The 23,918-nt window shown below is 33.6% G+C and overlaps 1 protein-coding gene across 1 annotated transcript; it reads right to left on the minus strand.

Moving 5' to 3' along the window:
- Window positions 1–2,940: 2,940 nt before the first annotated feature.
- Window positions 2,941–4,189, minus strand: LOC118746984 (myb-like protein P). The gene is made up of 2 exons (XM_036480978.1): window positions 3,475–4,189; window positions 2,941–3,415 (listed from the first exon to the last, which is right to left on the minus strand). Exons 1-2 carry the CDS (start codon window positions 3,724–3,726, stop codon window positions 3,089–3,091), a joined length of 579 nt encoding a protein of 192 aa, XP_036336871.1. The 5' UTR covers window positions 3,727–4,189; the 3' UTR covers window positions 2,941–3,088.
- Window positions 4,190–23,918: the final 19,729 nt, after the last annotated feature.

The raw sequence follows: 23,918 nt of genomic DNA on the forward strand, positions 1-23,918 counted from the left end.
TATCAGCTTCAAAAATTACCTATTCTTCCTTGTTCGAATCCTCTTGCATGAACATTTTCCGCGATATGCAGTATGAAGAATTCGCTTTGTATGGGAGGTGCCACGCCCCCTTTTCCAAAAACCACAATTTTTCCGCATGGGTATGCGATTTTTTTCGTATATCGCCATAATGCATATCTCTGGAAGTGTTCATCCCATACTCTTAGAGAAAATTGGGGCTCTTTAAAAAGGGGGCGTGGCGCCTTTCAAATGCACTGAAACTATTACGTTTCTTTGTATGCGCATACACTTTTGGTAGGTCATTTAAGACGGCAATGGAAATATAACTTCTGACAACCACCAAACCATAATATTAGAAGACAAATGCGTCACTGAAAATCATGAACGTGGACTGTTGGTGAGAATGTTGGACCAAAATGTTTCAATACAAAAAATTAGTTTCTTCGAACTTTTATCATTATTAAAATAATAAAATAGTTTAATTCTTAACTTTACAGGATTCGCCAAGTTTTCCATATGTGTGACGTTATCTTTAGCATGTAACGTTAAAAACGTTAACGACAAAAATGTTGACCATATGGTCCTTAGTTGTGTCTCACCTTAATTGATTTTAAGTACTTAAAAAAATTATAACTTAGTAAGTAAGTTATAAGTTATTTATAAGTGCTTAGTGTAGTTCAAAATTTTACATTATTACTGATCTCGCAGTCTCCTGGGCCGGGGTTCTCTCGGTTCGGGGGCCCGTGGCATTTTGGCAGCCTTGCTACCATATAGCTACGCCTCTGCTTGTCACTTTCTTGACCCTCAGCTGCTGGTGCTCAACTAAAAATCTGCAGAAATTGCGCAATAAAGTTGTTTACTTTAGAATTGGGGCGGGTATTGTGACATGCGAAGCCATTTAATGAAAATTGCTCGATTCGCAAGTCACAATACCAGCCTTGTCAAAATTTTGTTCTATGTGAAATACCGTTCATCACCAGTTTTCCCACATTTATGATAAAGTAAACCATTTGATTAAAAGATATCTTTCGCCGAATATTCATGATCAGACTGATAATCGTCAAAACTTTTGCGTAGAACATGTTGCTCTTTCACCAAAAATAACACTGCCGAATTAATTGTTGCTCGAATACACCCTAATACATCCAATAAATTTATTTTTTGCTTCCATAATACCGTTGCAGTTTGCCAAACTTAGAAATCAATACTCTCACCAAGAAATGCTCTCCAAATCGAAACTAAATTTTCTAGAAAATATACATACAGTGAGTCACTTAAGTAAGTATACACCTCAATGGAAGTTTCAAATTATTTGAAAATTGAACCCAATTTTAAAATCGAGCAGCATTTTTTACAATACATATTAAAAGTGTAGCATGCGTCATCATGTACGCATCAAAATAACGGGATATTTGTGTCCCGTTATCCTCAGCAAACAATTTTCAAGAGCATGTGCAGAAATTGTATCACATAAGTAAGTATACAGAGAACGTTTGTTTGTTGAGCATCGAATTCGCGTGAGTTAAATAAAATCAATTTTGTAAAAGTAATACGGTTATTTTCTAAGTAAGTAATACCAATACTGAAAAAATTCAGTTCATATAATATTTACACTAATATTCCAGCAATGGCGCCAAGAGGAAAAGAACTTTCAAATGACCTTAAAAATGTGATAATAAAACATTATAAAGAGAATAAATCTTTGCGGGAGATTGGAAAAATTGTTGGTAAAAGCCATGCTACAATTCAAAAAATAGTAAATAAGTTTAAAATATCAGGGACTATTGAAAACAACCTACGTTCTGGCCGTCCTCGTATATTTAATGACTATGAGACCCGTGTAATCGTTCGGAAAATAAAGGAAAACCCTAAAACAAGTGCTCCAAAAATAAAAACTGAAGTTGAAAATGAAATGGGAAAACAATGTAATGCTCAAACGATCCGCCGCGTATTGTATTCTGCAGGTTACCACGGGCGAAATATTAGAAAAAAGCCCTTTGTTAGCAAAGAAAATCGCCGAAAACGGATCGCCTTTGCTAAAGAATACCAAAGATACGATCATATATTCTGGAACAATGTGATTTTCTCAGACGAGAGCAAATTTAATATTCATGGGTCGGATGGACGTGAAAAGGTCTGGCGAAAAGTCAACAATGAGCTAAATCCGTCCAACATGACCGGTACTGTTAAGCATGGAGGGGGCTCCGTAATGGTTTGGGGATGTATGGCGGCCAATGGAGTAGGTAATTTGGTTATAATTGATGGTATAATGGACCGATATGCTTATTTAAACATCCTTAAAAATAATTTGAAAGAAAGTGCTATAAAATTGGGTATTGAGGGGTCATTCATCTTCCAGCAGGATAATGACCCCAAACATACCGCACTCATTGTTAAGGAATGGCTCCTATATAACGTTCGAAAACAACTTAAAACCCCACCGCAGTCACCGGATGTTAACCCAATAGAACATTTATGGGAGCATCTGGAACGCCAAATACGAAAGCATGATATAAGAAATAGGGAGGACTTAAAAAAAGTTCTAATGGAAGAATGGTACCAGATATCGCCCACTACCACACAAAACCTGGTTAAATCTATGCCATCACGGCTTAATGCTATTATAAATTCCAAAGGTTACCCAACAAAATACTAATTAATGTGTTTTAAATGCAATAATATTATTTTTATTAAATTACAATACTCCTGTATACTTACTTTTGTGATGTGAATTTTAGATAATTTTACTTTAGCTTGCATTATTGTTTTTTTTTTCTTATAAAATGAAATATTGTTCTTAGCACATTAATTTTATGTTTTTGTAAAATTAATAAGAATAAATTTTCTTTTATTTTTGGCATAACTATTGAACTTATTTAACAATGAAAGAAGGATTGGACGCTGTATACTTACTTAAGTGACTCACTGTACATATTTTAACCTTTATTTATATACAAACTTTACAATTAGTAGTCGCCTTAAAAAGTGCGTACTGCAGACTCTTCACGAACCACACATGTATAAGTTCCTAATAATTCATCGCAAATATTTTCATTTTCCCGAAATTTGTCAAATAGATGCGCCACCACTAGACTCTGCAACTTCGCCTCTTCTTCCTTCGACAAGAACGGCGCCTCGGTCGTCGCCTTTTGCGTCCACATTTAGCCATTCGTCTCTTGCGGCGTTTTTTACAACCGTCATTTGCCCTAGGGCACACAGGGCCGCAGTCTTTCGCATATGACACCACCCGCATTTGTGTCGGCTTTATCAATTGCTGCTGCTGTTGCTGCTGCCGCTGCTGCTGCTGCTGCAGCTGCTGCTGCTGCTGCCACTGCTGCTGCTGCTGCCACTGCTGCTGCGGCTGCTTCTGTGGCGGCGGTAGCGGTAGTTTTCTTTTCTTTGGTGCATAAAAAGCCTAAGGTAAATACTTGAGATTGAACATCACATGACAGCGCAAAAAATTCCCATACTAACCTCTTCAATATACCGTAATTTGCTCTCTTTTGCCATATTATTCCATTCCTTAGCGCCGCGTCGTATGATTTCCACAGCTGAGAGACCACAATTGCGTTGACGAAATTCGCGTAGAAAATTCAAATATGGATTGCGATGAAGCGGTCCGCTAGGACGTTGGCATTTACCAGCTTTCGTTTGGTTAAATGCTGTCTTCGACACGCAATTCGTCTTCGACGTGGAGCGCAACGACAACTTTTTCTCAACCTCCATCTTTGGATAACCTATTTTGCAAGCAATTTTTTGCGATGGGACGCACGAATTTAGATTTAGATAGATAAAATGAATTCTTTGTTTGGTAAATACGTTTAATTTTTCAACAATTAATAAATTTTAATCTTTTTCACTTGAATTTGTACTTATTGGAAAAAAATCTATGAATTTGAAAGATGTAAAAAAATATTGAAATAATTTTCAAATCTCGTTGAGGTAAATTACTTAAAAAAAAATTTTCAGTGTAGAGTGAGTTGTAGTGAGACCCGGCCCGGTCGGCAGTGTTGCCAGAAAAGATTTCGTTTGGAGCTATAAAATTTAAAAGGCTATACAGACCCAACCAACTGAAATTTGTACCTCAAAATTTTGGGACTTATTCCTTTTGCTAGGATGTCGCTAAATCTTTAGCGGATACGCGGGCAATCACGTCTTTGAGTTTTTTTTAGTCATCATTATTCTTAAGTGAAAAAATAAAAATTAATAATGTGGAACTTTCTACTTGTTTTACAATGTTCAATCATAGAAAACTTTTGAGAAAATTTTTAATTTGTCAACTGTTGAAAAACTTTCATTTGAATTTTTTCCTGTTTTGAAACGCAATAAATTTTACTTTTTTTTTTAAATATAAGTTTTTTTACTAATCACTTAGCAAGTAACAATAATAATTATTATCTTTGAGAGAAAAAACATAAACCGTAAAATAATCATTATGTATATTTGATAGAAAAAATAAAAATCAAATAATAATTTTATTTAAGCGAAAAAATAAAACTCAAATATTAATTGTTATATCTTATATTTATTGGTTGAACTCGAAAGATAGAAAACACTGTAAATTACAGTAGGACGTTCGAACACAGAGTATAGTTAAAACCGTTTTGCGACGATTACAACTTGTTGATTTTTTTGGTTAAAATTTAAAGAATAATATTTATTTTTCGTCCCGATGTTTAGAATTTGATTTCAAAACGTAAAAAAGGGTTATAAAAATGCATTTCAAGCTTTAATTTGTTATTTTTTGGTTGATTCAAGATTTTTACAAATGTCTTATCCACACGTTTGTTAGAATTATAAAGAAAATGATTTTTGCCTGAGGTTCACTTTCGCATGGAGCCTCCCATTTGCCTTTTTAGACAATGAAATACCCTCGACATTTTACCTATTGTTGTACAAGTGCATTAACATACATACACACATATGAACATTAATTTTATTGGTTTTTATAAGAAATATGATTGCGTATTTTTATAGATTTTTTTAAGGCCATTTCGAGGTCGCATCCTGTCAATTTAAGCCACAAAATACGATTTTGTAGATTTATGAGTTTTTGAATAACTATTTTTGAGTCGATTTCAAAGATCGATTATGATCTGAGAAGAGGATAGATAGGCCTTAAAAATGGTATATAATAGTCTATTGTCGGACTAGGCTTGTTGGGAGTTTGTATTAGGTAAATTAAAAAAAGACCCATATTTCTCTAAATTTTTGAAATTTTTACCATCGATAATTTCTATAATTTCCAAATTTGGAGTACTATCTAAAATTTAGTATATTTTCAAATAAACTGACATCTCATTTATTGCAATCGCATACGGCCTTGAATTTACAAGTGTGTATGTACCGAAATTTCAAATTTATGAAAATGGGCGTGGCACCGCCCACTTATATAATATATGCGTATATCTGTGCTTAGCCTCCTTCAGTACCGTCTTCAATATTTTTGATATCGGACAAAACCGACTCCTTCTAAAATATAGCTAAATGGGTTTCGAGTTTTTTGAGATTACCGTTACATTGGTGGAGCCCGTGGTTTTTGTCCGATTTCATAAACTTTCAATATGGCTTGAGATCGGTCATGTAGTTCTCGAGATACACATCTACTATGTATGTATGTATGTGCCTGGTTGCAGCCTAAAAGGACGGACAGAATCGAACAAAATTTTGACAGAGTATTGCCCTGACACGTTGGGCCTATAAAAAATTGGGATCCTACAAGGGGGCGTGGCACCTCCGATAGGCGTGAAATCTTTAATCAGCCATGAATTGGGAACCATAGGCACATGAACTTGAAATTTGGTATGCAGATATGTTATATATGTTGGAGGTGTTTTGAGTAAAGTATATATAAATGAGTTTGTAAAAGGGTGGTTAAGATGTATTCATCTATTATATCACTCGGATATTTAAAACTGTGTTTTTTTTTTGAAACCTTACCGTCTTTAGATTATTTTGAAAGGGAAAGATTAAATAGTTTTTTTTTTATCCCGGGATGCTGTTAAACGAAAAATGTTCATTGATAATGAGTAAAACTCCTTCCGAAATAAACATTCTTTCGGAAAAGTGCAGCTATACTAAAACAGCTAAGCGTATAGGCACGGAATGTACCATAGTAAACAAATTTTAATTTAAGAATTGTATCGTTGCCTTAATCCACCAAATATTAATAATGAAACAAGATTTGTAGTACAGAAAATCAACGAGATTTTTTAGGAACTTCAAGTTTGCACTTTATTATATTAAAATTTAACCGGCTATAAAACTTAAAATTTAAAAAAAAAAAATCTGATTAAAACGTTGGAAATTTAGATGCAATTTTACAGAATTTTCATAATTTTTTCACAAAGTTTGAAATATGAATTTATATCGTTTGTGTTAGATAATGAGCTATATTTTTATAAAAAAAAATAATAATAAATAGTAAATAAACAAGAGAAAAGTAGTAAAAATGTGTTAAAATGTCATGTCCCTATTTATTTTTCCACCACTGTATACGGTTTTTGTTAAATAATAAAGTAAACAAAATTAGTTAAATAAAAGAAATACTCATTTTCAATGTTGGTGTTTCCGACAGAGTAGGAATAAGATGGGTTGTTCAAACTTGTCAATTTGTGTTGCGCTGATATTTATGACGCGGGGTATATGTAGATGCTCGGCTTACTTTTTTTGAAACAAAATTTTTGCGATAATGGCTACATTGAAGCCATCTGAATATGTTCAAAGATCCATTTCACATAATGTAGTCGACCACTACATAATGTGGAAATAATGTATGAAAACGTACCATCAAACTTTAACTAATCCATAACTGACAACAAGAAACACGACGCTGAGCATATCCTTGTATGTAGTTGTTGTATCGGCTACAACGACCCCGCCCGAACGGCTAGCTCACCCAAAAAGTCATAGGACTATCTGCCTATAAATTAAATTTTTAGTTTAATAAAGTTTCTTACTAATTTTACTTTTACTCAAAATTTGCTGTTAAATAATCGAAAAGTTAAATTTTTATTATTTCCTGACAAGTCTATCAAAGTGCTGCTGCAAAAGAGGTGAAACCATTGATTTTTTTTTTACAATTCCAAATATTAGTGAGCAATATTATTGTGTGCTTGTCTAAAAAGTGAGTACATTTTTGGAAGAATAGCTTTGTAAAAGGAATCAGAGGACAACAAAAAAAATAAAAGGCTAAAGCAGAAACAAAACAGCCAAAACTACAAGAAAAATTAAGGAAAATCAATTGTCATTATAGTTGGCAAAGTTGCTGCTATTAATAGTCGCATTTGTCGTATTTACAAATAAACAAAATCCTCAGCAGCAGCTGCACTCCTTCTGCCTTCCTGCCTGAATGCCAGCCAGCCTTTTTGCAATATTTGTTTCTGATTTAGTTGTAGTGATTACTTACTTTCTTTAGATTCGGGCATGTTATTGTAGTACATACTAATAATGAAGGTTATTTGTATTGTTGCTATTTCTGTTTGTATTGCAAACACAACGAAGCAAGCCAAGGCAAGTCAAGTCAAGTCGCCTGCCTAGCCTAGACCAAGTTGAGCAACCAGAAGAACGACATAAAACATGTGCCACTTGCCACATGCTTGGCTGTGCAGCTGAGTAGTTGTTGTGTTGTGTAGTTTCGAAATTGGAATCATGTCACAAATTAATCAGTGAATCAATTTGTAGCAAAAAACTAACAATGATTATTCAAAAAAATTTAAAGAAAAAAAAACTACAAATTGCACAACCAATATTGTGCAAAAACTATCAACAATTACAAGCAGAATAAAATGGAGAACGAGGGGGGAGTGTGCGGACGAACGAACGACAATGAAATACACATTTTTTTTTTTATCGGTATATATGCAAGTTGTTGAATTGAATTTGCTTTGAACACAGTTTTTCTACGCAAGCGGAAAAGGTTAACCCCCCTCCCCCCCAGGAACGAAGCAAATGAATTCGACGTAGCAAACTGTACCCGAAGTTAGGAGAAATTAAATGACAAAAACTTTTACGAAACTTAACAAATTGTAAGCCATTAGTTGGTCTCATACTTCCTTTGCCACTGCCGCAGTTGCTGCTTCTGGTGTCCTTGCCGCCGAACTTTGGTTTGGTTTGGTGTAAGGATGAACTGTTTAATTTCAAAGGACTCACTTAATTATACAGAATTGAATTTGAAAATTCCTGCTATCGTTCTAACTTAAATAAAAATACACCTCAATTATTTTAACCCCTTAGTGACCTTTTAGTTCACAATGCACAAAGTGTCTGGTTTTGTGCTCGAGTGCAGTGGAAAACGTTTAATTTAGCGTGAAATGTAAATTAATAGAAGAATGTTTGAAAAATATAAATATTTTGAGTCATAATAAAGTTGAAGTGGCTGAGAGATGAAGAATGGAGTTCTTATTATGTCTGTACATATTTATGTATAGCTCGCATTGACGATCCTGAATAAGCATTTCAATTACATATAATAAGAAACCAAAAGTGTTAGTTAGCCCCAAAATGATCCTTCTCCACGCACATCCCTCCAAGGGACGAATGTGATAGTCTCTGGAGTGGAGGTTCGATAAACTAATTCACGGACAGATCGAAGCTGGACGGGAGAGTTCGAGGAGGTGTGTACAGTCAGGAACTCTCAGTAGACCTTATGTTCAGACTGCCGAATCTCTGCAGCGTCTTTCAAGCCTAGGTGGCCGCTATAAAAGAGGCAGCCGTTTGTCTGGCCACCAATGTATCCTCGACTAGGAGGTAATAATCTACACTGATACAACATCAGACTAAACATTGACAACGATCGCGTGACTTTATTAACACTTCTGGATCATTCCAAAGCTTTCGACACTGTTAATCACGATCTTCTAGCCTTGAAACTTAGCAACTTGTTTAACTTCTCGTCGACAGCATTAAATTTAATAAAATGATACCTCAATGATCGCTCACAAGCTGTTTGGGCCGGTGACATTATATCTAACTGCTTACCCGTAACTAAAGGCGTTCCCCAAGGCTCGACTCTCGGTCCTCTATTGTTTGTGTTATATGTAAACGATCTTCAAAGTGTGTTAAAATATTGTGATATTCATGTATATGCAGATGATGTTCAACTATATGTCAGTTGCCCTTTTGTATCCGTTAATAATTGTATTAGTAACCTCAACACTGACTTAGATCACGTTAGCAAGTGGGCCTGGGACAATGGGTTACTTTTAAATCCAAGTAAATCACAGTGCATCGTTATTTACAAGAAGACTTTCAAACTTGAGGGCTACAGTGAAGTGAAATTGAACAACTCGGTTATAAAATTTGTTGACACTGCAAGAAACCTTGGGATAATTTTCAATAGAACCCTATCGTGGAATACCCACATTTATAGTGCAATAGGCAAGGTTTATGGCATGCTCCGTTCATTATGGACTATTCAGCACTTTACCCCAGAGAAAATTCGACTGCTTTTAGCTAAAACATTTCTGTTACCAACCTTATTGTATGGATGTGAACTGTATGCCAATTGTGATAGTCTGTGTCGTGGCAAACTTAATATCCTCTACAACAACATCGCCAGATACGTGTATTGTGTAAAACGTCGTGATCACATATCTGTTTTTGCCTTAAAAATATTTTCTATAAAGTTCGACGATTTATTAAAAGTAAAATGCCTAATGCTGCTTCACAAGGTAATTAACTCTCATGAGCCCAAATACCTTGTTGAACGAATTCAATTCACGAGATCGGCCCGATCACTTAACCTGCTTAGTATGACATACAGTTGCCTTGTATCTGAACGTCAGTTCTTTGTTTTTGCTGTTCGTCTTTGGAACGCTCTTCCATATAAGATCAAAACTATCCGAAGTACATCGCACTTTAAAAATGAGCTCTTACATAATTTTTGCCCTCTAAATTGCTAAGATGCACGTACACATATATTTTTCTTTTTTCTAATACTTCTTTGTTCTTCTTCTCCTCCTTACACATTTTTACAACCTACGGTTTCCCTTAATATTATTTTTAAGCTTTTATAATTAAATTAAGTTCAAACACTGTAAAATAACTCATGGTTGTGTGTTTGATTATAATAAATAAATAAATAAATAAATAGCCAGGCGGCAATCAGGGCGCTGGGATCGCTAATGTTACGTTCAAAACTTGTCGGGAAATGCCTGACTTGTCTCTCAACCGCCTCGCAATGAACTGGCCAAGCAGGGCACCCTCGAGGCCATCCCATCGCATAGGAAGGACATAGGAGTTCCGTTGGCAACCTTCGGCCTGCTCCTGGAGAGATGGGCTCACGGTTGTAGACCGCGAACCGTCAAGAAAGCTACTGCAGCTGGCTAAGCGCCAGCTCTCGATTCTTACAGGTGTACTGACCGGACACCCTCGAGGCCATCCCATCAGACATGCAGGACATAGGAGTTCCGTTGGCAACCTTCGGCCTGCTCCTCGACAGATGGGCTCACGGTTGGCTCAGCGAGCGCTGGGCGAAAACCCCGACGTGAAAAGCTTCAAGGTCCTTTTGGCCGGTTGTGGACCGCGAACCGTCAAGAAAGCTACTGCAGCTGGCTAAGCGCCAGCTCTCCATTCTTACAGGTGTACTGACCGGACATTGTCCTAAATTTTCGTCGTTAAAATTCTCTAAATGAAAATCAGGGGGGCCTAAAAGTATACGGCATGCAAATATAACAGCTGCAATGTGTAATCAAGTAAATCCAGCGGGTGGTTAGGGGCGCCTGCTATTCATTTGGAGATTTTTGGCAATCGAAGTTAGAGATAGAAAATTTTGGAATCCGGATGCAGTTAATTTTTCACTTCCTGTTTTTAAAAGCAAAAACTGAAGACAAATGCCCAGTTGCTACGTCACTTTTAAATTTATCAGCCTGCTAAAAATTAAAATGACAATTTTGTTCGGAAAATTTGACATTTAGAACTTTAAGAGTATGATAGGTTTTAAATTTGATTGGTGCAACCGGGCAAAAGTTTGATATTTCTTGAGCAAAAATTAACAAGTTCAAAAATTGCGCCAGAAAACACTGAAAAGCTTCGAAAAATCTATGGAAAGTGCTCGAAATATAAAGCACGAAGTATCCCTATAAAAGTCCAGAAATAATACAAAAAAAAATACTAAACGGTCGCAAAAGTTTCCCGATAAAAACACGAATGATCACGAAGAGTTTCGTTCTGTATTCAGCGCCTACAATTGAAAGAGAAAAGTGGAAATTGTGGATCACAACAATAAAAGTCAAGTTGTTAAAAATATGATGGAATCATATTCTACAGTGTGAGTATATGCTGACGCTGCCGAAAGAAAATTGTCAGAGATGGATCTTGTTAAAACTAAATACAGGAACAGGCTTAAAATCAAAACAGTTGAAAGTTAAACCAAAGGTCAGAAATTTATACGCCGTCTCATGATACAAAAGGAAGGTAGTTTCATTTCAAAATTTTTGACAAAAAATAAGTTTCTGATTTCATAAATTGTACAAAATTGTGAGTTACCTTGCCATGCTTATAGCAATCAAACAATACATCAGATGATTTAATGTTGTGTGTGAGAAATGTTCGGTTATTTGTACAACGATGTTTTGGTATAGAGCGGAGGGAGAAGGGGTGGGCCACCTAAAACTACACTGACTAAAAATAGCATAGTATAAAATTTAAGAAACGTCATCCTTCTCCTCGCTGGCCCTTCTACAGGCGCTCGCGGGCCATTTCAAAATGGGGTGCAAATCAGTCCAACTCCAATTAAATGCCATCCACAGTACTTTTGCGCCAAATCCACCTCTAAATTTACAAAAAAGAAGTGCATATTTCAAACCGAAATCTTCGCTTCAAATTAAAGCCTAATCCTTGGCTAAAATTGGTTCTATTACAAGTTGCAAGGCATCATTTGAACTCGATCTCCTCCCTCTTCCACGGATGACGATACATCGTTTAGAGGTTTCAAAACATTTTTCGTCAGCAATTTCTTACCAAACTGCAATAGATCGTATTGCGTACTCAGTCCTCGGAAAAGCAAAAAACTTTATTTTCGAACCTTGGCACAGGTGTACCGAATTCTTGCAGTTTGGAAACGTGCAAAAATTTTCCTTAATATTTTCATCTAACTTTTTCAAGAAAGAAAAATTGTCCATTACATTCCAGTTTATCAATAAATTTCAATGATTTGATGCATATCGATAATTCGATGAATTTCAAAAACACTAAAATCAGTTAACTCAACAAAATTCGATAACTCGAGTAATTTAGATAACTGTCAAATTCGAGGGCTCGATAAATTTCGATAACTCATAAATGTATATATATTTGGATACCTTTAAAAAAATTTTGTTTTGACAGCTCCACATTTTTCGAAAGTTATCGAACAATTTTGATAACTCATTACGCTCTGTTAACACGATAAAATTAGGTAGGCAGAGGTAACTCGATAAACTTATAAAATTTTGAAATTTCGATAAATCGATATATGTATTCTGAAAATTCCATAAACTTCGATTCGATGAATCGACCAATTTCAGTAGATCAATAATTGTCGATAACTCTGTAAGTTAAAAGAACTCGATGCATTACGATAACTCGATAAATTTCGTCAAGTCTATAATGATAATGATAATTCAATAAATATCGATAACTTCATACATTTCTTTAACTTGACAAATTTCGATAAACCCATAAATTTTTAAAGCTCGATAACTATTCGTAAATTTCGACAACTAAGTTTCTGTGTCTAAAAATTTCGACAACTCAATAAACATTGATAAATTCGAATTATTCGATATGTTGCGATAACTTAATAAGCATAGACAAATTTCGATAGCTCCAAACTTCGATGATTCTATAAATTTCGGTAACTTTTATGACTGAATTTATTTCGATTTCGGCCGAAAAATTTCAATTCAGTTACCCTAATTCTTATGTATTTCGATTGCCCCATTTTCGTCTTTACCTTCACTTTTGCCTTCTTTTTTTTTTGTATTCATCGTAATTATTAGTTTAATTTCAAAGTTTAATTTCAAATACGAAGTAAAACAAAATGCGAAAACATGTCAAATTGAACATGTTGGCCGTAATTTTCAACCAATTTTTAAACCATAAAAACTCGCCTCATCTATAGATTTTTCTGTATGGTGTTCTTGGTTTTGAAATCGGCTCGGTAGAAACGCCAAACGAACGGATACAAAATTTATGTTAGCGTATTAATATAAGGATGAATGGCTAAAATAATTTTTTTTTGTTGCCAAAAACGGATTAAAGGTTTATCTAAAAGACTTTAGTGAAAAAGGAAAAAAAAATAATATACCTTCTTTTTAAAGGCCAGCAAACTCAATTATATGCGTCATGGCCTTAGTAAGAGAGTTTAAGTTTTAATTAGCGCCATTAAACTGAATTATTAAACTTGTTTACTTTCATGTAGGAGTGGATGTGCAAAAATGTTTATATTTAACTTGTGTGGGTTGTCATTAAGTTTGTTCATGTAAGTACATATGTATATATGTATGTATATTTTTGTCGCGGCACTGCTGGGTAACCCATATACACACACACACATGGGCACATATACAAATATGATTTTTAAAACTTTCGCATCTGAATATAAGGCTGTATGTATATTTACAGATGCTCTACTTATGCAATCAAACCGAAACCTACAATTAACTACCTGGATTTAAATAAAGTATGAAATGGGTTGCAAGTAAATATTACATACATACATACATGTGCCAAGGGGGGTTTTAGTGAATCTATGATGTACACACATATGTAAGTGTATGGGTACATCATCTCTATATGAATTATAACTCATATGTCAACAGTGCATCATAATTGCATGTGAAAGCTTATGTAAATATTAGCAGTATGAACGTATGTATGTATATAGATATGTACATAAATATATGTACATATAAATATGTATGAATATTCGATGGAAGAGCGGCAAAGTGAAGCAAACCAAAAATTATGAAAAACATAAAACTTACACTTTGAAAGCATGCGAGTACGTATCTATGTATGGAAATGTATGTACCTATGTATGTAAATTGCATAAAGTCACTTGCGAAATAAGGCACAACCAGACGTAAACATTAACACGCAATTCTCTATGTGCAAGGTATGTTAAACGAAGGCCTACAATCAAGTGGCTAAAAAGTAAATTTACAATCAAAGATTTTTCTTACATTTGAGTTTAAATTTTTTAAATTTATTTTTTATTTCATTTTATCGTAGTTTTTAAATTTTTTTATTTTGTTTATTTTATTTTATTTTTTAGTTCTCATTGTTTATTTATTATTATTTTTTATTTTTTATCTTCTCTATTAGTGTTTAACTATATTTTATTTTAAATTTTTTATTCATTATTTTTTTATTTAAAATTTTTCTGTTGTACTAATTTTAAAGAAATTTATTGAGCGAAGGTGTGTGGAATAATTTGCGTACCTGCTCATACACATATGCATGTACTGCTCGTATGCACATATGTGTATGTATTAGAGATGGGCACAAGATAGTCGGGATCCGCGGGACCAACTGAGCTATTTTCCCGCCCGGGATGGGCGGAATCGGGAAGGTCTTTAAACATATGCGGCGTGGGACGGTACAGAAATTAATTTCCGACAGCGCCGATAAAACCCGTAACTTGCTTAAACTAAGAAAATATTGCGTTGTATGAAATTATCACTTTTTTAAATTATATTGGAGAGGAAAACGAACAGCAGAGGAAAATATAATAACCAAAAGATGTAAGTATGATTTAGTATGTAAATTTTATATTTTATAAGGCCATGTTGCGCAAATTGGTTCTGGTAAAAAGATCGGTTAAATTCTTGAAAATTCGGGAAAAAAAGAATTCCGCGTAACAAATTTTAATAATAATTTCGATAATTTCTCTAAAAATTATACGCCATATTGGATCCGGCATGCAGTTGTCTGAATGGAAAATATAGCGTAACGAAATACTAAATAAAAAAGAAAGTCTTCAAATCGATACTAGGACCGAATATAATTTCTTAGGAATTTCTTGTTAGAAGGCCTCTCCACTCTAGGACTTGTCTAGAGACAAATCCAGCACCCTAGGGTTTGCTTTCATCAAGCAATATTTTTCTTTCTAAATAGTAGTGAGAATTTTGACGCTCAAATTATAATTACAATTATTAATTCTTCATTTATAATAGTGAAAAACATACATTTTTGTTAGTACGAGTAAAATATAATTATATTAGATATGTAAAAAATTCTGCAAATTTTGCCAAAATTCTATTAACATATTAATTTTATTTTACATGTAAATTACACAAACACGGAAAATTATAGCCACCTTTGTTTAATATTTGAATTTAAGAGGAACCTAATTAAGAAAGCCGTCATAACTGGGGCCTTAATTTAAAATCTTTTAAAACTGCTTTCAGATTTGTAATCATCTTCCATAAAAACTCCCGAAATACCCGTTTGGAGCGAATTCAATGATATTTCTAAAAATTACTCCGCCATATTGGATCCGCCATTTTGAACATTAAAAATTCATCATCAGATTCACAGTCAGCGAGCACGAACACCCCCGAGTCACAAGTTTGGAGCGAATTCAATATTTTTTTTTTTAATAAGTCCGCCTATTGGCTTGTTGAAACCCGACTGAAGATTTGTATTCAGTAGTACCTTAAACTAGTAGATACGAACTGGTGTACAAATCCATCAACGCGAAGCTGTTAAAATAATTTTGTTCCACTAGATTACCAATTCAGACCACTGTGCACCGCCCTGAATGTTTTTAATTGGCTGACTGTCTAAATAATATTCTATATGTAGTACACTCAACTGACATATTCGATTTTTGGTAAATTTCTAACAAATAAATATATGCTTCTTCAGCAAATTTTAAAGCAGATACTTAGTATTATGGACAAAAAAAATATAATGTTTACTACATACATATATGTACATATACTAAAATACACATTTGCATTTAAATGTATAGAGTTTTCTAAAACAAGTCGGCATCTAAAAACCGAATACCGAATTGGGCGGGTTCGGAACCTAAAAAATATTTAATCCCGCGCCCATCTCTAACACGTATGCATATAAGTGTATAGTAGATATGTATGCACACGGATAATGATAATTAAAAATATTAGACAAAAAGATTTCTCTGAAAGGATGTGCCAAACAAAGAGTGCATAAATGGTGGAGAGAGCACAAAACCGCCGCTGCTGTTGCTGTCATATTCAGAAAATTTTGCGCAAACAACCAGCATAAAAACGCATGAGTGCATCAGCAGAAAACCAGCCTCATCAGCAACATTAGCGGCGTACACACCAACATCTCGACACAATGCTGAATCACCGTCCAAGTGGTGGTGAAAGGGGTGCAATAGTTAGTGCTGAACTTACTTACGTCAGAGTTGTTCCGCATAGTCATCAACCAGCACAACTAGCACCTTAACTAAGTATATATACTAAAAGCCGACTAGGTAGTTAAAAAATTGCCAACAGTTCTGGCCAATGTATGTGAAAAGATCCCCGCTGGCACGGCATCTAATAAGAGTTTCGTCATGCAGCCGTGGTTGAGTATCGGATTCAAGCCGCTTTGGTGGCTATTAAATTCAACCAAATGGAATATTTAAAAAGCGCCAAATAGTCCGTTTTCTCTCTATCACAACTACATGCATATAAGAATTGTGTATGTAGATATTTCGACACCCCCTGCCCCCCACTGCTACGTCGACACTGTGTGCGCCAACAGTAAATGAGACAAAAAGTTTTACAAACTACTGCCAGCTGCCAGAGCGGGGCCTTGTGGCTCAAACATTTGGTTGCATTGCCACCTAATGTGTGCTCTTACATATACATATACATATGTATGTACATATATTTTGGCATATGAATTTGTATTTGTGTATGTATACATATTTTTTCATTAAGAGAATGTATGTGTGTGCATTAGGGTTGGCCAAAAAAAAAAATATAAAGTGGGAATTTTAATGCTCTCACCACATAGCATTGTTCTGTACCGAAAAAAACTTGTTCTCTTTTCTTTATTTTGAAATAAAAAAAATATTTAGAGGACGCTCAAAGCGCGCCCAGTTTTCCATGTATTTTATAATAAAAAAAAAACAATTTTTCGTAGAAATAGTACAGAATTCTGGAAAACCAAAATTTTTCGGTCGAGAACTTTATTTACCTTCAGGAGACTTTCAGTAATAATACTTAAATGTATATTTAACAATTTTTTTATATTAACTATTAAAAAATCGCTAGTATTAAAAAAATTTTAAAATAAACAATTGCGTATTATTATTGGAAGTTTCCAGCAGAGAAAGAGAGTTTTCTGATCGAAAAATATTTCACGACTTTACTTTTTGACACGCATTTTTGGTCCGCCCTAATGTACATACAGTATGATAACTAGACATTTATAAATACACTTAGTATATATGGAAATGCACGTATGTGCATTAACTAACATGTGCGTATTAACTTGCGTTGGGCGAATTTCTTTCTGTTGACATTTTACGGGTATAAATTTTTTATGCTAATTAGAGAAGGCGCAAAGTTGAGGATATTAAAGAACTTGTAATTGTCTGTGTGATGATGAAAAGCACCTCAAATATACATAGGTGCTTATATCCTTACTAGGGTGGTTCAAAATTTTGTTGAGCCACTAACCGGAACTGAAGGATATCGAAAAAAAATAAATAGTATTAAAAAATAATAATAATAAAAATAGTGGTGCTAGAACTTTTAAACTTGCTATGTATTTTATATGTAGAAAATAGATTTTTCGTACATCGTTTAAAACAATTTTTTTTAACAGTGAAGAGAAAAATGTAATAGGCAACAAAATCTTAGCGGATATCACTACATCTCCTCATAAGACTAGAGCTTAGACTTTTTTATTCCTTCCACTTTTCCCAAAAACAAATCGTAGTATAAAGCTCAATCACACAAATATTATTACGCTACACAGTGGTTACACAGGTCATGTCTTATGAGAAAAATTTAAAAGACTTTTACGCCGTTTATTAAAACTATAGGATCATAGTACTACTGCTACGCTAAATCCGAATATGCCAAACAAAATTTATAGTTTAGCCATTGACAGCTGTCAAATCAACTGTCAATTTATCTTAAAATGAGAAAATGTTTTTAAAAATTCCACTGATCAGATTATGAGACACGCTGATCACGAATTGTGTGTTAAATTAAAACTTTTTGCAGTTGACAGCTGTCAAAGGAACTGTCAATTTCTCTAAAAATAAATTTTTTTTTAATTCCAACAAAAAGTTTTTAGGAAACGCCGATCACGAATTTCATGTTAAATTAAAAGTTTATAAATTGACAGCTTTTAACTGGATTGTTTCTCTAAAACTAAGAATTACCAATCATGAATTTGATATGTATATCATTTAGACTTTTCAGTTGACTACTGTCATTTCATCTAAAAATAAGAAAATCTTAAAAATAGCCTTTTTTAGTGAATTTCTTGCAGTTGGTTAACACAATGTTTTTGCTTAGCAATTAGCGATTTACGAGTATTTTAATAAAATTAATTTAGAATTAAATTATGAATTAATAACATCAATTATATTAATAAATAAATAAGGGTATATACATGTAAGGGCCATCCGCTATATGTCCAGCAAAAAAAAAATTACTTAGCTGGATGCCTTTTACGATTTTTTTAATGTAATATTTCATATTAAATCATCATTTTCCATGTGTAGGGAGTAAAACCAAATCGACAATTACTGTTATAACTGATAGTTTTTATGTTTAAGGAACAAATTGGTTAGAAAGCTATCGTTGAATTAAACGGATTTAATCGCTTGCTCAGCAGCATTCAGTTTTAAGTTCGCTGAACATTTCGTCATTCTCATGACTTTATTCCGGCTAGTTTATCACAATTTTCAAATATATCATTTTGGATATTATTTATTTGTTAATAATAAGAATGGTAATGATAATTAGTGATAGAAATTATACGTACTTTAAGAAAAGTGCTATTAGTCCTTTCTTATAATAACTTTTCTAATTCTCTTCTTCCTTTTTATTGATACATATTTTAAAGATGCTATTTTTTCCAACATGCCGATCATTATATTTCTTAACTGCTTGCATAAAGCGTTCACCATTAGTTTCATATTAGCCTAATGGAACAGGGAATCATTGCTAAGTTTGCTTGAAATCAAATTAAACAGATTCACTGGCGTGCCCTGAATTTTAGGTTCATAAAAGAGAAGATAAGGGCGCTAACGTTTGTTGTTCCGTTAATTGAAATGAAAATACACAAAACGTTTTCTTTTTCTTTTGATGTCAATAAAATATTTTAATTATGGAATTTCTGAGCATTGTTAGAAAAATGCGAAGGTGCAGTGGTATTGCCAAATACGTGGACAAGAGAAATAATACAACTTTGAGACTAAATATAATTTATATTAATTTATATATAAATTTTCTATTAATAATAAATAATAGCGCGTATTCCTGTTTCATACGAATAGAAATTTGAAATTTTTGTATAGAAAATGATAGGATAATTTCTTGATTTTCGTTTCATACGAAAACAAGAATAAGCCCCAATAAATACAGAAATAAAAATAAAAACAAACATATGTATATAGAAAACTGATTACCATGGCAATGTCTGGTCACAACCGCAGTGGGCAGAATTGTGAGTATGTCAACTCTACTTCAAGCTTACTATCGGCTTCAGGCAAAAATTGATTTTTTTTTTAACCTCGAACTTTTTTTAACCTGCATAGAAAGTGCATTTCTGAACAAAATTTTTCTTACCCTAAAATCTTTTTTGGGCATCGTATACTATTAATAGCAAGTACAAGACCAACTTACCTATATTTAAAGTAGGAGCAAGGAAATAATAATAATAAGGAGTAGGAAATAATTTACCGTAAGTAAATTTAAGAGCAAAATTAATCCTTTGTTGAGAAGAGAATTACTTACCTGAAAATAGAGAAAATATTAAAGTTAACTAAGATATAAGAGAAATAATAGATAACTTGAATTTTTTTAATTATAAAAATATTAAAAAAAAAAAAATATGAATAATCTTCTTTCTACACTGGCCTGCATATGGAATTTAAGATTTTCAATTCACTTCAGATATGACGACATACTTGGACACACTCACTCCTCAAGTGCGATTACATCAACGGTAATCATGGAATAGTGCTCAAGAGATTTGGCATTAAAAAGTACCGATCCCATTCATTGCTTACGACTGTCAATGGTCAGTAAATTTGTCGCTTACAGTCTTGTTGGAGTTTACTATTTTCACGTGAACATTTTAATTGTTTTATTCCTAAGCTTTTATTGTTGTTTTGCTTAGTTTTATTAACAGACATATTTCCTATTGTACGATTTTCCATTTATATTTTATATTCCTTTTCCAACCAAATGACTCAGCTTAATTGCGTACCATAAAAATTACGGGTTAACAGAGTAATTAAAACATAGTGGGTTTCATAAGGAATGGCAATAAATATTTGAAAGGCAAGCTAAGTATTGTATTTTAAGCATATTTTTAAGATATTGGTAATATATGTCGATTCTAAAAGCAGTTTTGGAATACTTTAAAAATCCTCATAGCTGTTCACTAATAAAAAATATGTGTAAGTATGTATAATGATTGATGGACGCTCAAGGATAGATCTCTCAATAGTGTGCGCCAACATCATGGGAAATTATAGATGCTCATACATATACATTAAAGTGGTCCAAAAAGGTATGTAAAAAAAAAATAAGGTCGGCTTTTTAATGCCGCCACCCCTAGGATTGTTATATTTCGAAAAAAAATATACCCATATTAAAACTCCGACTTAATTTTTTTGGACCACTCTAATATACATATGTATTTCCCGCGCTATAACTCCAAACGCAGTAGGTCTTCCGTCAACTTCTAAAATGAGCTCTTTCTGCACTCTCGTCCTTTCTGTGGATGAGTGGACAGCAGGCAGAAGTGGGAAGTGGCACTGGTGACCTTTTGCACGGATATGTCGACGCTGTACGCAAGGATCCGTGGAACGTGCTTTTGCAGAGCGTCTATTCAGTTTCAGTTCACTGCAAAGGAGGATAACATCTACTCCAGTGATGGACAGAGCCTTGCCTGCGTTCAGATCAGCGCACCGACACGGCAAACATTTATCGAAAGCTCAGCTGTAACTTAATGATTCGCCGTATGGGTTAAACTCTCGTCGCAGCACAGCATTCCTATCAATGATTTACTTTGATATCCAAGCGGCAAGCAGAGCTTTGGGCTCGCTCACTGTGCGCTCAAAGTTTTTGAAAGTGCGGCCTTTACTTTTGTTAAGTCCGATTCTTTCATAGTCAGACTCAAAAGGGGACTCTAGATTCAAATGAAAAAGCGACTAAGATCGATATTGACTCTCAAGATTACAATGCGGAAAAATATACTATATAAGTATATAATACTCAAAACTGAGGTGTCAAAAGAAAGGGCTTGGCCTATAGATGTGCACTAAAGTTTTATTTTTTCTAAAAGCGTTGCCACCTATTAAAACTGTAGTTCAAATTATTTAATAAGTTAAATCAATTATTACAGTAAGTATGAGATCAATCGAAATGTTTATAAAAAGGCTTTAATTACTAACTACCTGTAGGAGGGTTGCCACACGTATAAAAAAATCAAATTCAATTTAAATTAAGGCAATTATGATTTGGGTGGTAGACGAAAAAGATTTAAAAAGGTTTGAGTGTGAAATTATTGAATGGTTTAATATGCTTTATATGTAAATTAATATATAAGCATGGTAGATTCTAGGAAGGGACGCTAAGGAATTCGACTTTTATACACCTGTCAATTGACGATCAACCTTATCTTAATAATTTTTTAATGAAATTTTTGCAAATTTTTCGTATCTATGTGTACACGTAGATAAGTATGTACTATACTATATATGTATGTATGTATGCATTTAGATACTTGCATGTAATGCGAAAGAAAAAAGCTGGTTTGCGCCTGTGAAACCTTCTCACAAAGATTCGCTTCAGGTTAAATATTCTTTGCGTGCCACATAAATCTCATTTAAAGGTTACATACTTCAACACTTTTGAATTATACTAAGTGAAGAAGATTTTAACATTTCGGAATATTTATTTATACAAAATTTCATTTGAATAAGAGAAATGTTGTTAGTCTTTCAAAAAAAAAATCAAAATCAAGTATGTGATTTCAGCAATGAACAAGTTTGCTCGAGTGGGAAAGCTTTTATTTTACATGTAAATTCGTTGTCTTTTCCGTGGAATGGAAAATCAAATGGATGAGAAAACAAACCTGTGACATTTTAAATGCCATCAAAAGGAAATATTTTTTTTATAAAAAAATGAAGAAGAAATAACCGTAAATGTTAATGTGGTGCTCGAAAAGCCGCTATTAAAATAATACGACAAAGCGGGAGAGCAGCATACATGCAAATAATAAGGATATACACTGGCGGCAAAAATAATAGACTCGTCGTACTTTTATGTGTAATATTTTTTTATAAAAGCCTAGGTAGTTATACAACAAGCACCATATTAATCCCCTCTTCAAAGTTTATACAAAAATTATAAAAATTCGAAAAAATTTCAGGAAATGTTTAAACTTTTTATTCAGAATTTTTTGAAAACTGTTTGCTATGCAGTTTTGCAACCCATTAAATTTGATTGTAATAAATAATTTTATGAAAATTTTTCAACTTTTTATAATTTTTGTATGAAGTGTGAAGAGGAGATTTATATTCATATTTATAAAAAAAATATTAAACATAAAATTAACCATGAAAATAGAGCCAAAACTCTTCAAAGTAAGGCGAGTCTCTTATTTCTCCCCCCAGTGTATGTATATGTATGTATCTACATATGTATATATGTATCTGAGTACACCGAAATTTATGCCGCAATTGCATGGTGAATTTCTGAAAATGGCAAAATGGAAAATATACATGCAAGACAAATGAAAAAAAAAACGCAAGAAAATAAAAATGAAATAAGAAAGGCAAATAAGGAAGGAGAATGATATGAGTATGCAAAATGGAAGCTGAAGAGACAAAGAAAAACACTTGCACGATGCATAAGCCGAGGTGCATATATACATTTGTATGTATGTACATAAGTGTGTAGTATGTAGGTAGTATGTAAGTAGAGTACGTATGCTAGCATAAAAAAGCACGAACAAATCAAAACTAAAGAAAGCCAAGCTTCCAATCCAGCACGTCACAAGCAAGTAAAAAATGTCCAAAGAAAAAAAGTAAAGAGTTCACATCCAGTACAATTTGAGTGTACTTTTAGGCACAATGCTGCTTGTGAAGTACATCCGCACAAACATATGAACATACAAACATACAGCGACACAATTCAGGATACCACTTAACCCAGTCAGCTATGAAGACAAGTGCCAACTCCTCCTCAACTTATTTGAGGGATATGCGAACATTCAAATACACAAATCTACGAGCCATGCGGTACCCTCAACATTAGTCGTACGTCAACTGTAAAAATGAAAAAAAAAATTAAATATTTTTGAATGAATATGACGGCGTACATATGCATGTATGAATGTATGTATATGTGTACATGCAAATATGTGTAAATGCTTTTGAAGGATAGGTATTTGCTTAAAATGTTTCCTCTCACTTTTTTTTGGCTCTGGCTACTGACCAGCGTAGAACCAAAATTACAGCTGCTTTTATTTGCAGTGGCATTTAGAACTGAAACTACATATGTATATATGTATATATGTACATTAGACTTCATCAACAAAAAAAAAGTTGCAGCTTTTCCGCCGAGATTACAAAATTTATTATATCATTATATAAATAGGCAATCATGTTTCCTTTACACCCCTTCTACGGCTAAACTATACTTCTAAGGTATCAACAGTTATATATCATTAGAAAGGTATTTTGATGCTGATGTGCAGGC

This window comes from Rhagoletis pomonella, unplaced genomic scaffold (assembly GCF_013731165.1).
Source record: "Rhagoletis pomonella isolate Grant_MI unplaced genomic scaffold, Rhpom_1.0 Rhpom_scaffold_00011, whole genome shotgun sequence".
Lineage (NCBI taxonomy): Eukaryota > Metazoa > Arthropoda > Insecta > Diptera > Tephritidae > Rhagoletis > Rhagoletis pomonella.

Coding starts and splice junctions, on each gene's coding strand:
- LOC118746984 (XM_036480978.1), bottom strand. CDS start 3,726: ATGGAGGTTGAGAAAAAGTTGTCGTTGCGCTCCACGTCGAAGACGAAT. Junction 3,416..3,474: donor AATTACGGTATATTGAAGAG/GTTAGTATGGGA, acceptor TATTTACCTTAG/GCTTTTTATGCACCAAAGAA.